This window comes from Capsicum annuum, chromosome 12 (genome assembly GCF_002878395.1).
Source record: "Capsicum annuum cultivar UCD-10X-F1 chromosome 12, UCD10Xv1.1, whole genome shotgun sequence".
Classification (NCBI taxonomy): domain Eukaryota; kingdom Viridiplantae; phylum Streptophyta; class Magnoliopsida; order Solanales; family Solanaceae; genus Capsicum; species Capsicum annuum.
In genome coordinates, this window is record NC_061122.1 from 850816 (window position 1) to 867315 (window position 16500).

At 33.5% G+C, this 16500-nt stretch overlaps 3 protein-coding genes across 3 annotated transcripts; 2 read left to right on the forward strand and 1 right to left on the reverse strand.

The window, feature by feature from the left end:
• Window positions 1-1234: 1234 nt before the first annotated feature.
• On the reverse strand, window positions 1235-2416 carry LOC107849591 (U-box domain-containing protein 25). Its single transcript, XM_016694150.2, has one exon. The coding sequence runs from the start codon at window positions 2414-2416 to the stop codon at window positions 1235-1237; it is 1182 nt and encodes a 393-aa protein (XP_016549636.2).
• A 3679-nt stretch (window positions 2417-6095) lies between these two features.
• On the forward strand, window positions 6096-12405 carry LOC107851478 (SAL1 phosphatase). Its single transcript, XM_016696514.2, has 8 exons — window positions 6096-6360; window positions 9174-9249; window positions 9532-9605; window positions 10291-10496; window positions 10925-11135; window positions 11225-11323; window positions 11434-11587; window positions 12074-12405. Exons 1-8 carry the CDS (start codon window positions 6139-6141, stop codon window positions 12235-12237), a joined length of 1206 nt encoding a protein of 401 aa, XP_016552000.2. The 5' UTR covers window positions 6096-6138; the 3' UTR covers window positions 12238-12405.
• A 1265-nt stretch (window positions 12406-13670) lies between these two features.
• Window positions 13671-16500, forward strand: LOC107850885 (2-oxoisovalerate dehydrogenase subunit alpha 2, mitochondrial; the record flags this gene model as incomplete). The annotated part of the gene is given in 4 exon segments (XM_047400492.1): window positions 13671-14442; window positions 15317-15451; window positions 15576-15758; window positions 16472-16500. Coding segments are annotated over 4 exon segments (548 nt in total), but the record flags the coding sequence as incomplete, so codon positions are not given.

A 16500-nucleotide genomic window follows, 5' to 3' on the forward strand; every position in this document is an offset into this window, starting at 1 on the left:
GATTATGAATGAAAGGGTACTTCCGACTCCACCACAACTCTATTGATTTTAAAAAGTTATTAAACTATTTCATAATTAAAAAAGAAATTGTTAATTTTGTCTAAATGTCACAAACATTATTAAAAAGGGACAAAGAATATATATATTTTTATAATTCAACTTCTATATCTTCCATTGTGACATAAGATGATGATTTTTTTTTCTTTATTTTTTAATGATGATCAAAGTAATGTGATATCTTCATTTTGATAAATAAAGAATCAACATCATAGATAATATTGCCCCACTTTTATTCTATATTCTAAAAATAATACTCATAGCAAATTCTTAGCACACATTTCACATTTTCTCATAATTTTATCTCTTGTGATAATATTTTGACTGAGAAAATTGCAAAATAGAAGCATCATCGATAGAACATTCTTTTCAATTTTGATTAGAACAAATAAAATAGAATATTTTCTTCTAGAAGTATTCAACATGGTGTATAATTTTCTAAAGATGATGTGAATTAATTGCAGTTTGTTTTCCTTTCATTTTTGTTTGTTTGTTTGTTTGGCATTTAATTTTCAATAAGTTAAAATATTCAAAACTTCTAAAACAACTTCATTCAAAGTCCTACAAATATTAAATTAGCTTGCTTGTCTTAGTCACAAAACTCTCCATTAACATAAAAATATAAATTATTTTTTTCACAGTGAAATATATTGATAAAATAATTATCATTTTGTATATTTAAGTAGTTCTAATACTATACAGCATCTACATTCCTTTAAACATATGAAATTGTGTCCTAACATCACATATGTGAACTATTTATATTGTAAGGACAAAATTTTATCTTATTGTGTCTTTGATATTATGATTGAATAACAGGGATGAGTGCTCTGTTTGTATCGATGTCTCTTGTTCATGGTGTTTTAGTGATGTATATAATTTAGTATAATCAGTTTATAAATATTACTTTGTGGATGTCTTGTATTTTTTAGCATCTGGCGGTGTGTCACCCCTTGTTTGTTATTTGCTTTTATATTTTTGTTATCTATCCTGAGCTGGGGTTTTATTGGAAACAACCTTTCTACTTAGTGATATGCACCAAACTTAAACTCTTGTAGCAAAAGATTTATTGTATTTAAGATAATTTTTCTAATTTGATGTATGTTTCTTAGATACAATATGTTAATAACAAAGACAGACATCATGTAATAATAATAATGTATGCAATGAAGAAAGCTCATTTTTGGTCCCCATTGCACATGGATCTCAACAACTTGAGCAACATTCTAGCCTTATTTTTGGTCCTTCCATTACATTGGCTTTGAAGCAGTAACAACAACTTAGTCAATATTCCACAACAAATAGCTTTCTCCCTGACATCTTTGAAATCTCGACACAAAATGATCAAACAATTCACTGCACTTTCACTTGCTGCATTATCTGATGATACTCTAAACACCATCTTCACAATTTCACTTACACCATTTGGATGATCCAAAACTTCCTCTTTTGCACTTTCTACAACTAACAATGTCTCAATTGTTTTCATTGCCATAACTAGTGCAAATAAGCTTGTGTATTGACACTTTGGAGCACTCACAATGTATGTTATGAGTGACTTAACTGCATTTTCCTTTGCTATAACTTTGCGATTCTCTTCGACAGAAGATAATGCTGAAAGAGCTTTGATTGATTCTTCGAAACCATCTAGTTTGTTGTCGATATGATGAACGAGTTGTTGAATAAGAATCTTGGACTTACCCAACATAGATGTAAGTTCTTTCAACTGCAAGGATGATGAAATTGCTGAGATGAAATGACACAAACTTTTCTTGATGATGAAAGTACCTTTCTCGAACAGAAACAACAAGTTTGTGAACTTTGATTCATCTTCTTTGAGCATGTTTAGAGTTGCCAAGTCACTAAATGGCAGCAACTTCAATCCACAAACTAATGCTTTCTCCACAAACATGAGATTCTCTTCAACTGCATTTTCCAAGGCTAATTCAACAACCATTTGGAAGAAATCTAGTTGAATCAAGGGACAGTTTTCGAAAGGAAGATCTTCTGATAAAGCAAGAACTTTCTCCAGCGCTTCAACTTTCTTTGACAGAAGATTGTGCTTGAGCACGACAAATGAATCATCAACTGTTTGAAAGCAATCAAGATCATAACCTTTACTGTAGTTTATTTGGATCCATCGATCGATCAAATGGCGAAGTGTGGTGTTTGGCACAATAGATGAGTCATGAAGCTTCTGCATTGTGACAGGACAAGTTGAATTCCCACAAGACAACCATTTCTCAATACTGGATCTATCATAGGTTTGGCCTGTGCATAAAGTTACTGGATCTTTAAACAAATCCAGGCTTATTGGACACCTAAACAAAGGTGGAATTCCCATTTCATGCTCCTTCATTGTCAAGAGAATTGGAACATTGAGCCTTGATCATTCAACATAATTCTCACTCAATCACTAGTTGAGCAAAAGTTTCAGGCTATGTATAGGTTGAAGAAAGTTGAGGAAATAGTGGAAGAGTAGGGCAAAGGTTGTGAGCTTTGAAGAGGAACAAAGCACATGAAAATGAGGAGTAGTAGGTCAAATAATGAGAAGAAAACAAAGAGGTACAAACCAACAGGTGTTCAAAAGAGTAGTAGGCCTTATCTAAGTAAATCAACAAAGATTTTTTTTGTTCGATACCCGATTAATTCGGATCGAAGGCTCATTTCCATATCTAGAGCTCAAACTCAAAAGAATGAAATAGTCCCACGATTACACCACAATCCAATGCTCATAAAGCAAGAAAGATTGGTAGATTGCAACTAATGGTATACAGAATATAGAGAGTGAGTAGGACCATTTTTTGTCTTCTTTTTAGCAATATAATAGATCATCAAACACAACAGTCAAACTGACCCACTCTAAAAAATAAAATAAAACACTCAATCAAAAAGTTCATGTCTTTGAACTTTGAATCCCTTCTAATTATACTTGTTTGAATATGAAAGATGTGACACATCCTGTACCACAAAATCAAAAAAGTAGTACAGTACTATTATTTTTTTCAAAAAAAGAATAAACAAAAGGCATCTCTTTGTCTGCTTACTTATAGATTACTATTTAATCATTTAGTCTCTGAATCTAATTAATTCAAATTCATACGGCATAATAAGAGGTTCACTCAATTTCTTTTACTTTCAATTACTAATGTGTGACTTTATTCACGCAACTAATACTATGTAAAGTTATCACAATGCTTAAATGAATTAAGTTTATGTTAGCTTTATTTAAATTCTTTAAAAATTAATAATTCTTAATTCTGTTATATACTCATTTTCATGTGCTATTTTTGGAATTCAACTAGTTCAATACTCAGGTTTTTAATTAAAAAAATATATAAATATTAAGTCATGTTTTCATACTTTTTTGTTTTTCCTCTTTTGGGTATTGATGTTCTAGAATACTTTGGGCAAAAAGAGTATTTGTAGGTGATAATAGTCCAAAAAAGTGATTATTCTCTTCTTACAAGTTGGGTATAGAAGAACTAAAGAAGCTACTACTAATGAATGCAAAAACGTACAAGATTTTAACTTTGACATTCATGTATCAAAATTATAATTGGATGTATCCATAATTAATTAATTAATTAATTTATATGAATAAAAAGAAGTAACTATGTTATAATAAGCAACTAAGTAACCTATTTCAGTATATTTTTGACTGGCCAAACAAGACATAGTCAAAGTACAACAACTCCAGCTAATGTTGTCCACTTTCGCATTCAGAATGTGGCCTACTTGGTCAATGAATAAATAAGTTGAAAATCCGATGGTATGATCTAATGATTAATGAATAAATGAGTTGAAAATTCGATGATATGATCTAATGATCAATGAAGTGGGTTAAATACTCGAGAGTGTGGCCTAGCGATATCTGTATTGCTGGTGAGAGGTAACAGGTATACCATGAAATTGAGGTGTGTAAAAACTGATTCGGATATTACAATTATAAAAAAAAAAAAAAAAAAAAAAAAAGTGAGTATAGTGCATGATTCTATTAATTGGTCAGTAATGAGTAATAACTATATTTGTCAAAAACAAAAACATTTGCACAACCTATGATCTCATCTCTCAATCTCTTACGTTTTTTTTTCTTTAATTAAGTGCATAAACTCTATAGACATATAGAGATTCAACATTTGGACTTATTATTAAAATAATGCAGTTGGTGTGATTTATAACACACTTTAGATTGTGATAGTATGTCTTTGTTTCTTTAGTGGGAGCGATACCATCTTAATGGGCCCTACAACGTGCGATTCGGATTTGTCGAGGATCTAATGCGGACACCGGATAGAAAACAAAAAAAGAAGAAGATAGTATGTCTCTATTTCAAATCTAAGTTATTTCAATTATATGAATCTTCATATTTTTCATACAAGTAAAATAGAAGTGAAAAAAATAATATTTATTGTGTAATAAATCTAGAATCTATTCTCAACTAGTAGATATTACCTAGCTATATAATTTTTTTTCTTCCATTGTATCATATCTTTAGTTAAATTTACATTGATATCAAGAATGTGCAGGTATTTTTCGAAATAACTTCGATGTTGTAGGTCTATGAGAGATATGTTCAAATGATCTAAGCGACCTTCACGTATTTTATTCTTAATAATAGGTGATACTAGCATCTTCTAGCAAATCATATTCAAAGTAATTCGTTCATTTAACATTCGTACATCATATCGTCTTTTAAACGACTCCACTCCTTTAAATAATTCATCAAGTAATTCAATCGGTAGAAAAGTTATATAACAACAACACATAAAAAAAGGGAAAAATAAGAACCATATACATAAAAGAACTTAGAAAAAGAAATAATATTTAACATTTAGGGACATTTTGTGATGTATTTTTTGAGTATATACAATCTTGTCTGCCACTTAAAAAGTTTCAACTTCAACCTTATAAAATTAAATGTGTACTATAGAAAAAATAAGCAGTTTGAACTAGCTTAGTATTATACTTTATGAATACTTAATTGAAATTATAATTTTTAAAATTCAGTATAGAATAATATTATTTAAAAGATGCCTAGGGACCATCTATAATATTCAATGTGGGACATAAAAAGCATGAATAACTCCTTGTTCTACGAGTAAAAGTGTTATTTTATGAAATATACAGTCTACTAGTATGACTTATTTGAATTAAAAAATAATTTAATTCTAGAAATGTAAAAAATAATAATCAAGTAATTAGATTCCCTCCCTAATACAGCCAAAAATGTTTTTAAATTTTAATATTTTCTGTGCACCATCAAAGATTGGGCCTTAACAAAGCCCAAATCCTTCACCATAGCAAGCCCATTCATGTTTTTTTTTTTTTTTTTTTAAAATAATAATAATAATAATTACATTTTGAGATAATATATGGTTGAAGTTGAAGTAATTTGGATATGTATTTCACAAAAGAATTAGAATTTTGTGGATGGAAGTCATTAATCCACTTGATTTTTCACTAATTTACAATTTTTTCAAATCCTTAAGTTCAATATCTACAAATAGTCATGATCAACCAGTATTTACATAAAATAAACTTTAAGATTCATGAATAATAATAGTATCATTTATGATCGATCAGGTGTAATCAAATGTATGCAAATTTAACTTTTAAGTTTTTCTAAAATGATTGTTTGATCTTTTTTTGACACGATATTTTAAGAAAAAAAAAAAAATTTCAACTATATGAAAATTCTAAAAACAACGCTCCTGATTTTGAAGTTGGAATTTGAAAGTTATGAATTTTGATATTATAATTTTTATAAAATGAAATTTTATTTGGCCATGCATTTATTTGAAATTTTTAAAATGTTTTGCAAGGGAAAGTGAAACTTTCCTCAAAAAATTAGCTAAAAATATTTGATAATTAAATTTTTAAAATCGAATCAAATTTCATAATAATATAAATACTTGTTATACTATTAATGAAATATAATAAGTAAAAGTGAATGAGGAGTAATAATTTGTGCTACATTTTATCCATTTATATATTTTTTTTTTGGTTTTAAATAAAATAAAATAAAACCTTGCACACTGACCAAAGCAAGTAAACCCCATTTTGCCACCTAGTTCAAGAATGGAGATAGCAACTTTCAGTGTGTCATCTGCTACTATAATAAAGGATTCCTTATCAAGAACCTCATTATTATCAACAAAAAATAGAAAACCCCTTTTGCCCCTTTCACTTTGTCTCACTCTCAAAGCATCAAAATCAACACTCACAGTTGCTTCAATGTCTTATGATAAACAACTTGCTGCTGCCAAGAATGCTGCTTCACTTGCTGCTCGCCTTTGTCAGGTAATAATCTTTGCTCATTGTTTCACGTTGTCTTTTGATGTTCTGTGTTTAAATTTGTGCGAATTGTAATTGTTGAAATGTAAGGTAATAGACCCTTGTGGTTCGATTCTTCCCTGACCCCGCGTATAGCGGGAGCTTTAATGCACTGGACTGCCTTTTTGTAATTCTGAAATGAAGAAAGCTCCTATATTATGATAAATGTGTTCTTTATCTATAAAAGGGATGAGTTGTTCTTTCTTTTATGGCCCTTGATATGGATTTCTGATGATTGTGTTTTAATTTGTGTGAATTATAATTGTGAAATGTTAGACGAGGCTGCATATAATAGATTCTTGTGGCCCGATCCTTCCCTGGACCTCGCGTACAGCGGGAGCTTTACTGCACTAGACTGCCCTTTTTGTAATTCTGTAATGAAGAAAGCTCCTATCTTTCTGATAAATGTGTGCTTTATCTATAAAAGGGATGAGTTGTTCTTTCTTTTATGGCCCTTGATATGGCTTTTTGATGATTGTGTTTTAATGTGTGTGAATTGTGATTGTGAAATGTATGATGAGGCTGCATACAATAGACCCTTGTGATCCGGTCCAGGGCCCCCGCATAGTGGGAGCTTTAGCGCACTAGATTGTCCTTTTTGTAATTGTGAAATGGAGAAAGCTCCTATCTTTCTGATAAACATGTCCTTTATCTATAAAAAGGGTAACTTGTTCTTTCTTTTATGGCCCTTGATATGGTTTTTTGATGATTGTGTTTTAATTTGTGTGAATTGTGATTGTGAAATGTAAGACGAGGCTGCGTAGGATAGACCCTTATGATTCGGCCTAGGGCCTGCACATAGCGGGAGCTTTAGTGCACTAGACTGTCCTTTTTGTAATTGTGAAATGGAGAAAGCTCCTATTGTTCTAAAAATATATCCTTTATCTATAGAAGGGGTGAGCTGTTCTTGCTTGTATTACCCGTTATATGGTTATTTGATGTTTGTATTTAAAGTTGTGTGAATTATAATTGTGGAATGGAGAAAGCTCCTTTCTTTATGATAAATGTGTCCTTTATCTATAGAAGGGGTGAGTTGTTCTTGCATTCAATTACCTTTGATATGGTTTTTTGATGCTTGTGTTTAAATTTGTGTGAATTAGAATTGTGAAATGGAGAAAGCTCCTATCTTTCTTACTGATAAATTTGTCCTTCATCTACAAAAGGGATGAGTTGCTCTTGCTTTTATGGATATCCATTGAAATTTCCCACTAAAAATGTTAAGGGGCTATGCCCGTAGATATTTTGATTTAATCACTGAGAAAAGAAAAAATGTTAGTGTTTTTATACAGAAAAATTAGAAAGTTTCCCAGTATTGCAATTAGAATATGTTTTCACCATACGTTTTCCAGTGAGCTGGTTCCCTGAGAACGAGGTGGGAAAATCATGTTTTATAACATAAATTACCATTCATTCACAGTGGGAAAATCATGTTTTATAACATAAATTACCATTCATTCGCAGTGGGAAAAGCCTCTGTTTCTAGTAGTGTGATAGTAAGGAACATGAAGTTTTAGAGAATTTGGGAACTCAAAATAGATGCTGGATAGTTGTTGTCATGAGATTATTGTATATTTTGTTTTACATCTTTGGTCACTAGTTGCATACATAAGAGATTGCGAGTTCTGACGATGAATATATCGAATGAAACACATGGTGAGGGGTGAACAGGCTTTAGTTTAGCTTCAAGAAAGTGAAAAGATTCTTTCTTTGTATTTGAATTGGGAAGAGTTGGGGTTGGTGGTGGTGGTGGTGGGGGGGGGTTCTCGACATCAGATTTTGGGGCTTGCCATGTAAAAGTCCATTTGTATCTAATGCTTGAGTGTTGGAAATACTCCATATGACTAAAATAGGACACTAAAGAAGCAGCCTTTTGAATTTTATAAAATGTTTCATAGAAGTTCTTGCAATGGTAAAGCACTAAACTTGATCTATTTTGAGGTTGATGGGGCTATTTGGAAATTAACTTAGTGGATTTGGAGTCTTTTTCATTAGATGTTCTGTTTCTTTTTCGTTTCCGCGAGATTCTGCTTCCCAAGCATTACATTTTGGGATTTTCCTTGTAAAAGTAGGACTAAAATAGGACATTAAAGAAGCACCCCTTTGAATTTTATAAAATGTCCTTAGAAGTGCTTGCATGGGAAAGCACTAAGGTTGATGGGGCTATTTGGAAATTAACTTAGTGTATTTGGAGTCTCTCACATTAGACTTGCTGGTTCTGTTTCATTCTGTTTTTCTTGAACATCTTTTACATCAAGGAGATTTGCATCTAAGATGCCAATACGTAACTGGAATAACGAAAGGTTCGAAATTTGAATGACTCAACTTTCTGTTTGGTTTGGATTAATTTTAAGAAAGGGAATAAGTCCCATTGGGAATCCTTCTAACTCATTAGAGTTAAGTAATAAAGATTGTTTCCTTAATGTATGCTGCAGATGGACCTAGAATGGTTTATTATGTTTTTTCTGTTACCAAATCCGCATAGAAGCAGCCCTTGATATTCCGTTATAGCGCTTTAAGTCTTCGAACTATTACCCGAGCATTGCCTATCATGACGCCTTTCTAACTGTTCAGTTTACTAGCATTCAATGCCTCCAAAATGCTTCATGTCTTTTCTAATTTCTTTCCGTTGGGAGGACTTGTTCATAGCATTCACTCTTGCACTACAAGAAGGTGTCTATTTCATTTGATATTATGTTTTAACTGGATTGGTTTATTTTGGCATATTCAACTTGGCAATTTCTTTATGTAGTTCAGCTAACATCTCCTCTATTTTTCTGCAGAAAGTTCAAAAAGTACTGTTGCAAGCAGATGTTCAATCAAAGTCTGACAAATCTCCTGTGACTGTGGCTGATTATGGTATATTAATATAATATGCTTCCATGCTAATGTAACGATTTTAAAAGAATGAACAAAGATGTCATGTGCAGGGACTAGTCTATTTCCTTTGACATTTCGTTCCATTTGCTCTATATATGTTCCACCTCCTTTCTGTCTTTCACATGGAGCAAGATGCTTCTCATTGCTGCATTAAAGGAATTGATGTTCTGAAATAAATATACATTTTATGGTTGTTAGCATGTTGACGGAGCCTTGCAACTTATTCTCTCCTTTTGAAAATGACTTTCATTTGATTATCAGGCTCACAGGCCGTGGTTAGCGTTGTTTTGCAGAAAGAGCTGGGTTTTGCGTCATTTTCATTAGTGGCTGAGGAGGTAATATTTGAACTCTTAGCTGTTTAGTCCGGTGTGTGTATCTTCGTCGTTTATTCATTAAGATGGAGATCAAATGAAACCTTGGAAAGATTTTTTGAAAAGCTGCACATTTTCAACATATTACAGTTTGTGTATAGCTAATCTAATTTGAGGCAAGGTATTACTTTTGAAGCAGAAAATAACAAAAACATTAACATTTCTTTCAGCTAAGAATTCGTCATAGCATCTTCATGCTCAGAAATCACACACAGCACCTCAGACGCTCAACTAGTCCGATCTATTCTTGGCATAACGGCCTCAACCTTAGTGATGAATTGATATATGGACTTCTGCATATTCTTCAATGTTATTGCGGAAAGATGGTCCGATCTTTTAACATTTCATGAAATTAAAGCAATTGAAAGGCTCTCCTTCGAACTTCTCCTCTGATTTATTTCCTTTGAAACATAACCAGCTAAGACGTTTGGTTTGATGAATTCTTAAAGGAAAAATCGAGGGAGCTCATGACAAAACAAAGTTTACTGGGTTTGGTATCTGTTTTGTGTGATGTTTCCTATTGTCTTAAATCATTTCTGATTCGTAGTTTGTTATTTATCTCTGTATATTCATTTTCCTATTTCAGTGGAAAATGCATGTTCCTTGCATCAAACTAAAGGATGAAAGTTTTAAATCTACGTTTCTCTAGGATTCTGGAGACCTTCGTAAAAAAGAGGGAAAAGAAACATTAAGGCGTATCATAGAGCTTGTCAATGAAACACTTGCAAGTGATGGAACATATGATAATGCTCCTTTATTTGAAGAAGATGTCCTTGCTGCAATTGATAGCGGTAGATCTGAAGGGGGTCCTTCTGGTCAGCATTGGGTGTTGGATCCTATTGATGGTACTAAAGGGTGAGTGGAAATAAGATTTTGCATGTCAGTTTTGCGAGATAAATAGAAGGAACTATATATTTGGTTAATTAGGTTAAATTATATATTTCTTGATATGATCGATTAACCTCATTATAATTGGTAAATTATCCTAAAAATGCTGATACCATAGGCCAAAATGTGAATTAATTTTGTGGTGGCTCTCCTTCTCCCCGCACCCTACCATGATTACTGTTTCTTTACATTGACATTGCTGACCTATGCTTATGCTACCCAGTGAAGTTATGCTGTTACCGCTCATTGTCAAACTCCACCAATAATCGGGATGTGCGGAGGCACATGTTTGATTTTTTACTATGTCCTCATCGCTACTTTTGCTTCTTTGGTTTCAGGAACATGCTTACAAAACATTTTTACGAGTCTCTTAAAAGGTCGTAATCTTTCTTCAGGTTTCTGAGGGGAGACCAATATGCAATTGCATTGGGATTGCTAGATGAAGGGAAGGTGGTTTTGGGCGTCCTAGCCTGTCCGAATCTTCCATTAGCTTCTCTTGCCTCCCACAATCCACAGGATGATCAAGAAAAAGTTGGTTGCCTTTTTTATGCCCAAGTTGGTTCTGGAACTTATATGCAGTCTCTTGACGGCTCTACGCCAATAAAGGTTCATTTTCTGAGTATTTTGTAAATTTCACTAACACTTTCAAATTTTGTATCTCTAAATTAGCTGATAGGTTGGTCAACTTCCTTCAGGTGCATGTAACTGATTTAGACAACCCTGAAGAGGCGTCTTTTTTTGAATCTTTTGAAGCAGCACATTCCTTGCACGACCTATCTAGCTTGATAGCAAAGGTACGAGTTCTCTTTCAAAGTTTCTTTTTTGTTGGATCGTTTTCTTTTAATAAGCGTGACTTCTCTCCTTAATGTATATGTGAATGAGGTCCCTATTCTTCTATAAACAGAAACTTGGTGTCAGAGCGCCCCCAGTTCGAATAGACAGCCAGGCAAAGTATGGTGCTTTGTCACGTGGAGATGGAGCAATATATCTGCGGTTTCCTCATAAAGGCTACCGCGAGAAGATTTGGGATCATGCTGCGGGATATCTTGTTGTTGCAGGTCCATAATATGTTTTTTGCTTCCTAAATTAATATTTTCCCTTTTGCTTCACTTGGATCATCATTTCACATCAATATTCTAACAGCAATTATATACAATTCACTAGAGGTCCTGAACAAAATGAGAGATCGAGTTACCCTTTTATCGGCAGATCTCAATGTATAGTTTAAACCTCTTGCCCACTTTATGTTATCCGCCACTTTCTCCCGCTCTTTTCATCAGTTGCCGTGCTTTCTCTTGGCCTTGCCTATGATTACTCCACCCCTTGAGGACTCCCTTTATCCAGGTTCCTCGCGAGCTTCATTAAGCTAGTCATCAACCGTTGAAAAGTATCTCCGAATTCAAGCTAAACTCGCCATAATGTGCAAGTCCATGCCATTTGAGCACTGGAAAGCTGTTTTTTTTTTTCTTCTGTATCTGGGAATAAAGCCATTATCAGCTAGCATCTTTTTGTTAATCACAAGATATTTGTCATCTAATTTGCAGAAGCTGGAGGTGTAGTCTCAGATGCTGCAGGGAACCCTTTGGACTTCTCCAAGGGAAGATACCTCGATTTACATGAAGGGATAATCGTTACCAATCAAAAGCTGATGCCTGCTCTCCTTAAAGCTGTTAAAGATTCTTTGAATGAGAAAGCTTCATCTTTATGATGATCAAATCAGTAACAATAAACTGCAGCTATCAATTCGTGTATTGTGTACACAATTGTAGTTCCCAGAATGCTACTTGAACCTGCTGAGTTTCACCTCTTCTTTTGCTTTTGCTATGTCCAACTCATCTTTGATGAACATTATGTTTAACTTAAAATCTTGCTTCTATTCTTATTATTAACAACAACAACATACCCAGTATATTCCCACCTAGTGGGGTCTGGGGAGGGTAGAGTGTACGCAGTCCATACCACTACCTCAGGTGAAGTAGAAGTAGAAGTAGAGAGGCTATTTCCGATAGACCCCCGGCTTAGAATCAATCAAAATATAACAAACACAACACATAAATGCAATATAAACTTGTATAGTATGCAAAACATACTAACAACGCTAGCCACAAGACAATACTAAAACTATACATCTGAAATCATATACATCACTCCACCTACTACCGAGAAACTTTGGACACACATACAGAACACCCGACACCATTCCACTCCCTAAAACTCTACCCTAATTTGCATCCTCCACACCTTCCTGTTAAGGGTCATGTCCTCCGTAAGCTATAAATGCTCCATATCATGTCTAATCACCTCCTTTCAATATTTCTTCGATCTACCTCTCTCCGGCCTAAAATCATCCATAGCCAGTGTCTCACACCTCCGCACTGGCGCATCAGCACTCCTCCTCATCACGTTTCCGAACCAACGTAATCTCACTTCTCGCATTTTGTCCTCCACTGAAGTCACTCCCACCTTTTCTCGAATAATCTCATTCCTCACTCTATCCTTTTTGGTCTGACCACACATCCACCGCAACATCCTCATCTTCGCCACCTTTAACTTTTGAACGTGGAATTTCTTAACTGACTAACACTTCACTCCATACAACATAATCGATCGGACTAGCACTCTATATGACTTACCTTTTAATATTAGTCATTTAAATACTCGGTAGAAATGATAGAGCTGCTAATTCAATATTTTATTAATTGATTAGAGAAGAGGACATTATATTGGCATATCATTTTAAAAAAAAGGAAAAAAAATAAAATTTGTACTTTTGTGGGCATTTGACTTATTGCAAATATGTAGGATGATGGGAGGAACGTAGGAAAAAAATAATTGCCACGATCTACTTCTTATCCATGTGGAATTGAATTATTTTATTATTAATCACTTTAAATTTTCATTTTTCTCCCTAAACCCTTGTAATATTTACACTAATACTTAACTCCTTAAGATTACTTCAACATAAGCATAGCCTAATCATATGATTATTTCAATGTAGAGACCTTAAATCCATTAATTATTCTTCGACTAATACGTACTACAAATTTTTAAGCACTTCACTTTTCAAGTATTAAATGTCACAACGAATCGTTGTAATAAAATTACAACAGAAAATTATCCATTCTAATGTTATTAAATACAATTCAAACTCAAAATATTCTTTTTATCCAAAGTTTATGTAAGAATTAGTTTAGTTGACAAATCTCATTGAAAGTTAAAATTAAAGAATTATAAAAAATAATATTTTTTTAAAACAAATTAAAAAGGATAGTATGATAAACAAATTGAAACAGAAAGAATATCTATTTACTCCTCCCAAAGTAGAGGTAAAGCTACACGACTCTACTACTGAACTCGTAAGCAGAGTTGTAGCTCCGCTCCTGATCTCAAGATTAAACGAGGTTAAATATGACTATAAGAATTAGTTGAGGAGGGAAAGTGTAGTTTCTTTCAAACTTCAAAGGGTGCAAATTGCAATAAGTTGAATAATAATTTTGTCATATTATGAAAAATATCATATATTGTCATATCCTATAATTTAAGATAATCCAAATCCTACATTCATGTATCCCCCAACTATGAAACTCTACTTAATTTGCATACACACACACACAAAAAAAAATCTCTCTTTGTTGACATTTTTATCTCTTCCAAAACTCCATTAAAAGCCTCCTAATTTTTTTATCACACAAAATTAAAAAACATTGGCACAATGGCTATGTTGTTCTCAAAATCAAGAAAATTGATTAATTTGAAAACCAAGATTGGATTATTATTATCACCAAATATGGCAACCCCATTTGGAATTCTTGGTTTAAATAATCATCCTCATTTAGCCTCTTTTCGTTTTGAATCAACTAAAGCTCAAACACAGTTGAATCCCATGCACAACATTATTGATCATCATTCCCAGGTATATATGCTTTCTATGCTTTAAAGTTTATATTATATTTACTTTTTATCTTTTAACACGCCCCTTCACATGCAGGCCTAACACATTTATTTGGTAACTATAGAAAAATTGCTAATAAGTCACAATTCTTTTTCGAAAAAATATATCTTATAATGTTGGTCAAAGTTGGTCTGAGAGTAAAACGGGTTAGAACACTAACAAAATTTTTAGCTTTGACACTGATTGTGTTTTGAAATTGATATTTCATCTGATAATAGTTTTTTGGATAACTGTTGCACCTAACCTCAAGAAAATGAAAAAAAAAAAAAAAGTGTTTAGTACAAGTCTCTATCTGAATGATGAAGTATAGAGAAGTGTGTCCCTTCACATTTAGCTCCTTTTTAATAAAATAAAAATATGGTGTTTAGGGTAGTTTGTACTACCTTGACTAATTTTACGAGGTATCTACTATCTCCCAGCTGACGCAAGTAGTGGTACCTCCTACTATCTCCCAGCTGACGCAAGTAGTGGATAACTCTATCCACACCGAGGCTTGAATAGATGGGGAAAAATCACCTAATGTCTTTGCCTCGGCTAGTGTTTGGATAACTGGTAAAGTGGTTGCCATGTGACTAGGAGGTCACGGGTTCAAGTCGTGGAAACAGCCTCTGGCAGAAATGCTAGTTAAGGCTGCTTACAAAGATTGCGCATAGGAGAGCTTTAGTGCACCGGGCTGCCGTTTTGTTTAGTATTTGAACCTAAGGCATAATGGTTTTGGAGCAACTAAATCACACATGTATATGAGTCCTCTATAGTTGTTAACAAGTTATTCTGTAAGTTTCAGCGTATTCGACTTTGAGAATGCATGATCATAGACTTTCCTCTTTGATGTTAGGTCCTCAATTTCCCTGGAGGTGAGGTCAAATTCACCTCAAATTTGAACATCATTCCTGAAACAGCGGAGGAGAGAGTACACTGCTACCGGGTTCTTGATGACGATGGTTACCCAATCACTAACGATTTTGCACAGGTAATCTAAATAGACATTTAGCTGTTAATGTCTGTATCAGCGCGGAATGCTTTGTCTTAAACTCTGCATCAAGTTTCAGCAAGATGAATTTTATATGTATTCATTGGGCATTCATCTCGATCAGATTGAAAAGGAAGTTGCATTCAAAATCTATACTGATATGGTGACCCTTCAAACAATGGATACTATCTTTTATGAAGCACAACGACAAGGACGAATATCTTTCTATGTTACTACACTTGGAGAAGAAGCTATCAACATTGCATCAGCTGCTGCACTTAAGACGGATGATTTCATCTTTCCACAGGTTAGTCGTGCACATAGACTCGCTTCTAATCTGCACAAGTCACATTTTGTAGAACTCAAGATGTTAAATTTGGATAGGAAATATATGAAAAGCTGTAGTTTCCCAAAGCACACCTCACGAATCGACCTTCTTCCCAACGAAATAATGTCATTTAATGGAAACAGAAAGAACATGAGTATTGTCTTTGATCTTTAGGTGTTAGCAAATGTTGATTTAAAGTTATAATACAAACAAGAACTGTTGAATCGTCCAAAAGGAAATGTGTTGATTATTCAGCTCCATTGAGTTAGCCGAAGGTATTTTGACTCATTAACAAATTACACTAGTCCTGAATCAACTGAATTACTGCCAATATTCATCGCACAAACAGAGCTGGATACAGTGTACTCTCTATTTTCGGATTAAGAAGAAAGGAACATGTCATTTTTCTGTGATGTGCACCATGTCCAATTGCGTTTCTTTGAAAAATGACTTGAATCCAGTGTTGAGTATCCATTTATTATTAGCATTCTAGCTTACTTCATCTAGTATAAATCCCAAACTTCTTTTCTCCAACATTTGTGGAAATTTATGCAAAGCGAAAAGCGGTTTTGCTTAGCGAATTAGTCAAGATTTTTAGCTTCAGCCTGACGGTGATAAGCAAATTCTCCAGAATTTCACTTGTCCAACGATTTGCCAAGCAATGTAAATACTTCTCTTGTTTGTCGTTGCAGTATAGGGAGCCCGGAGTTCTATTATGGAG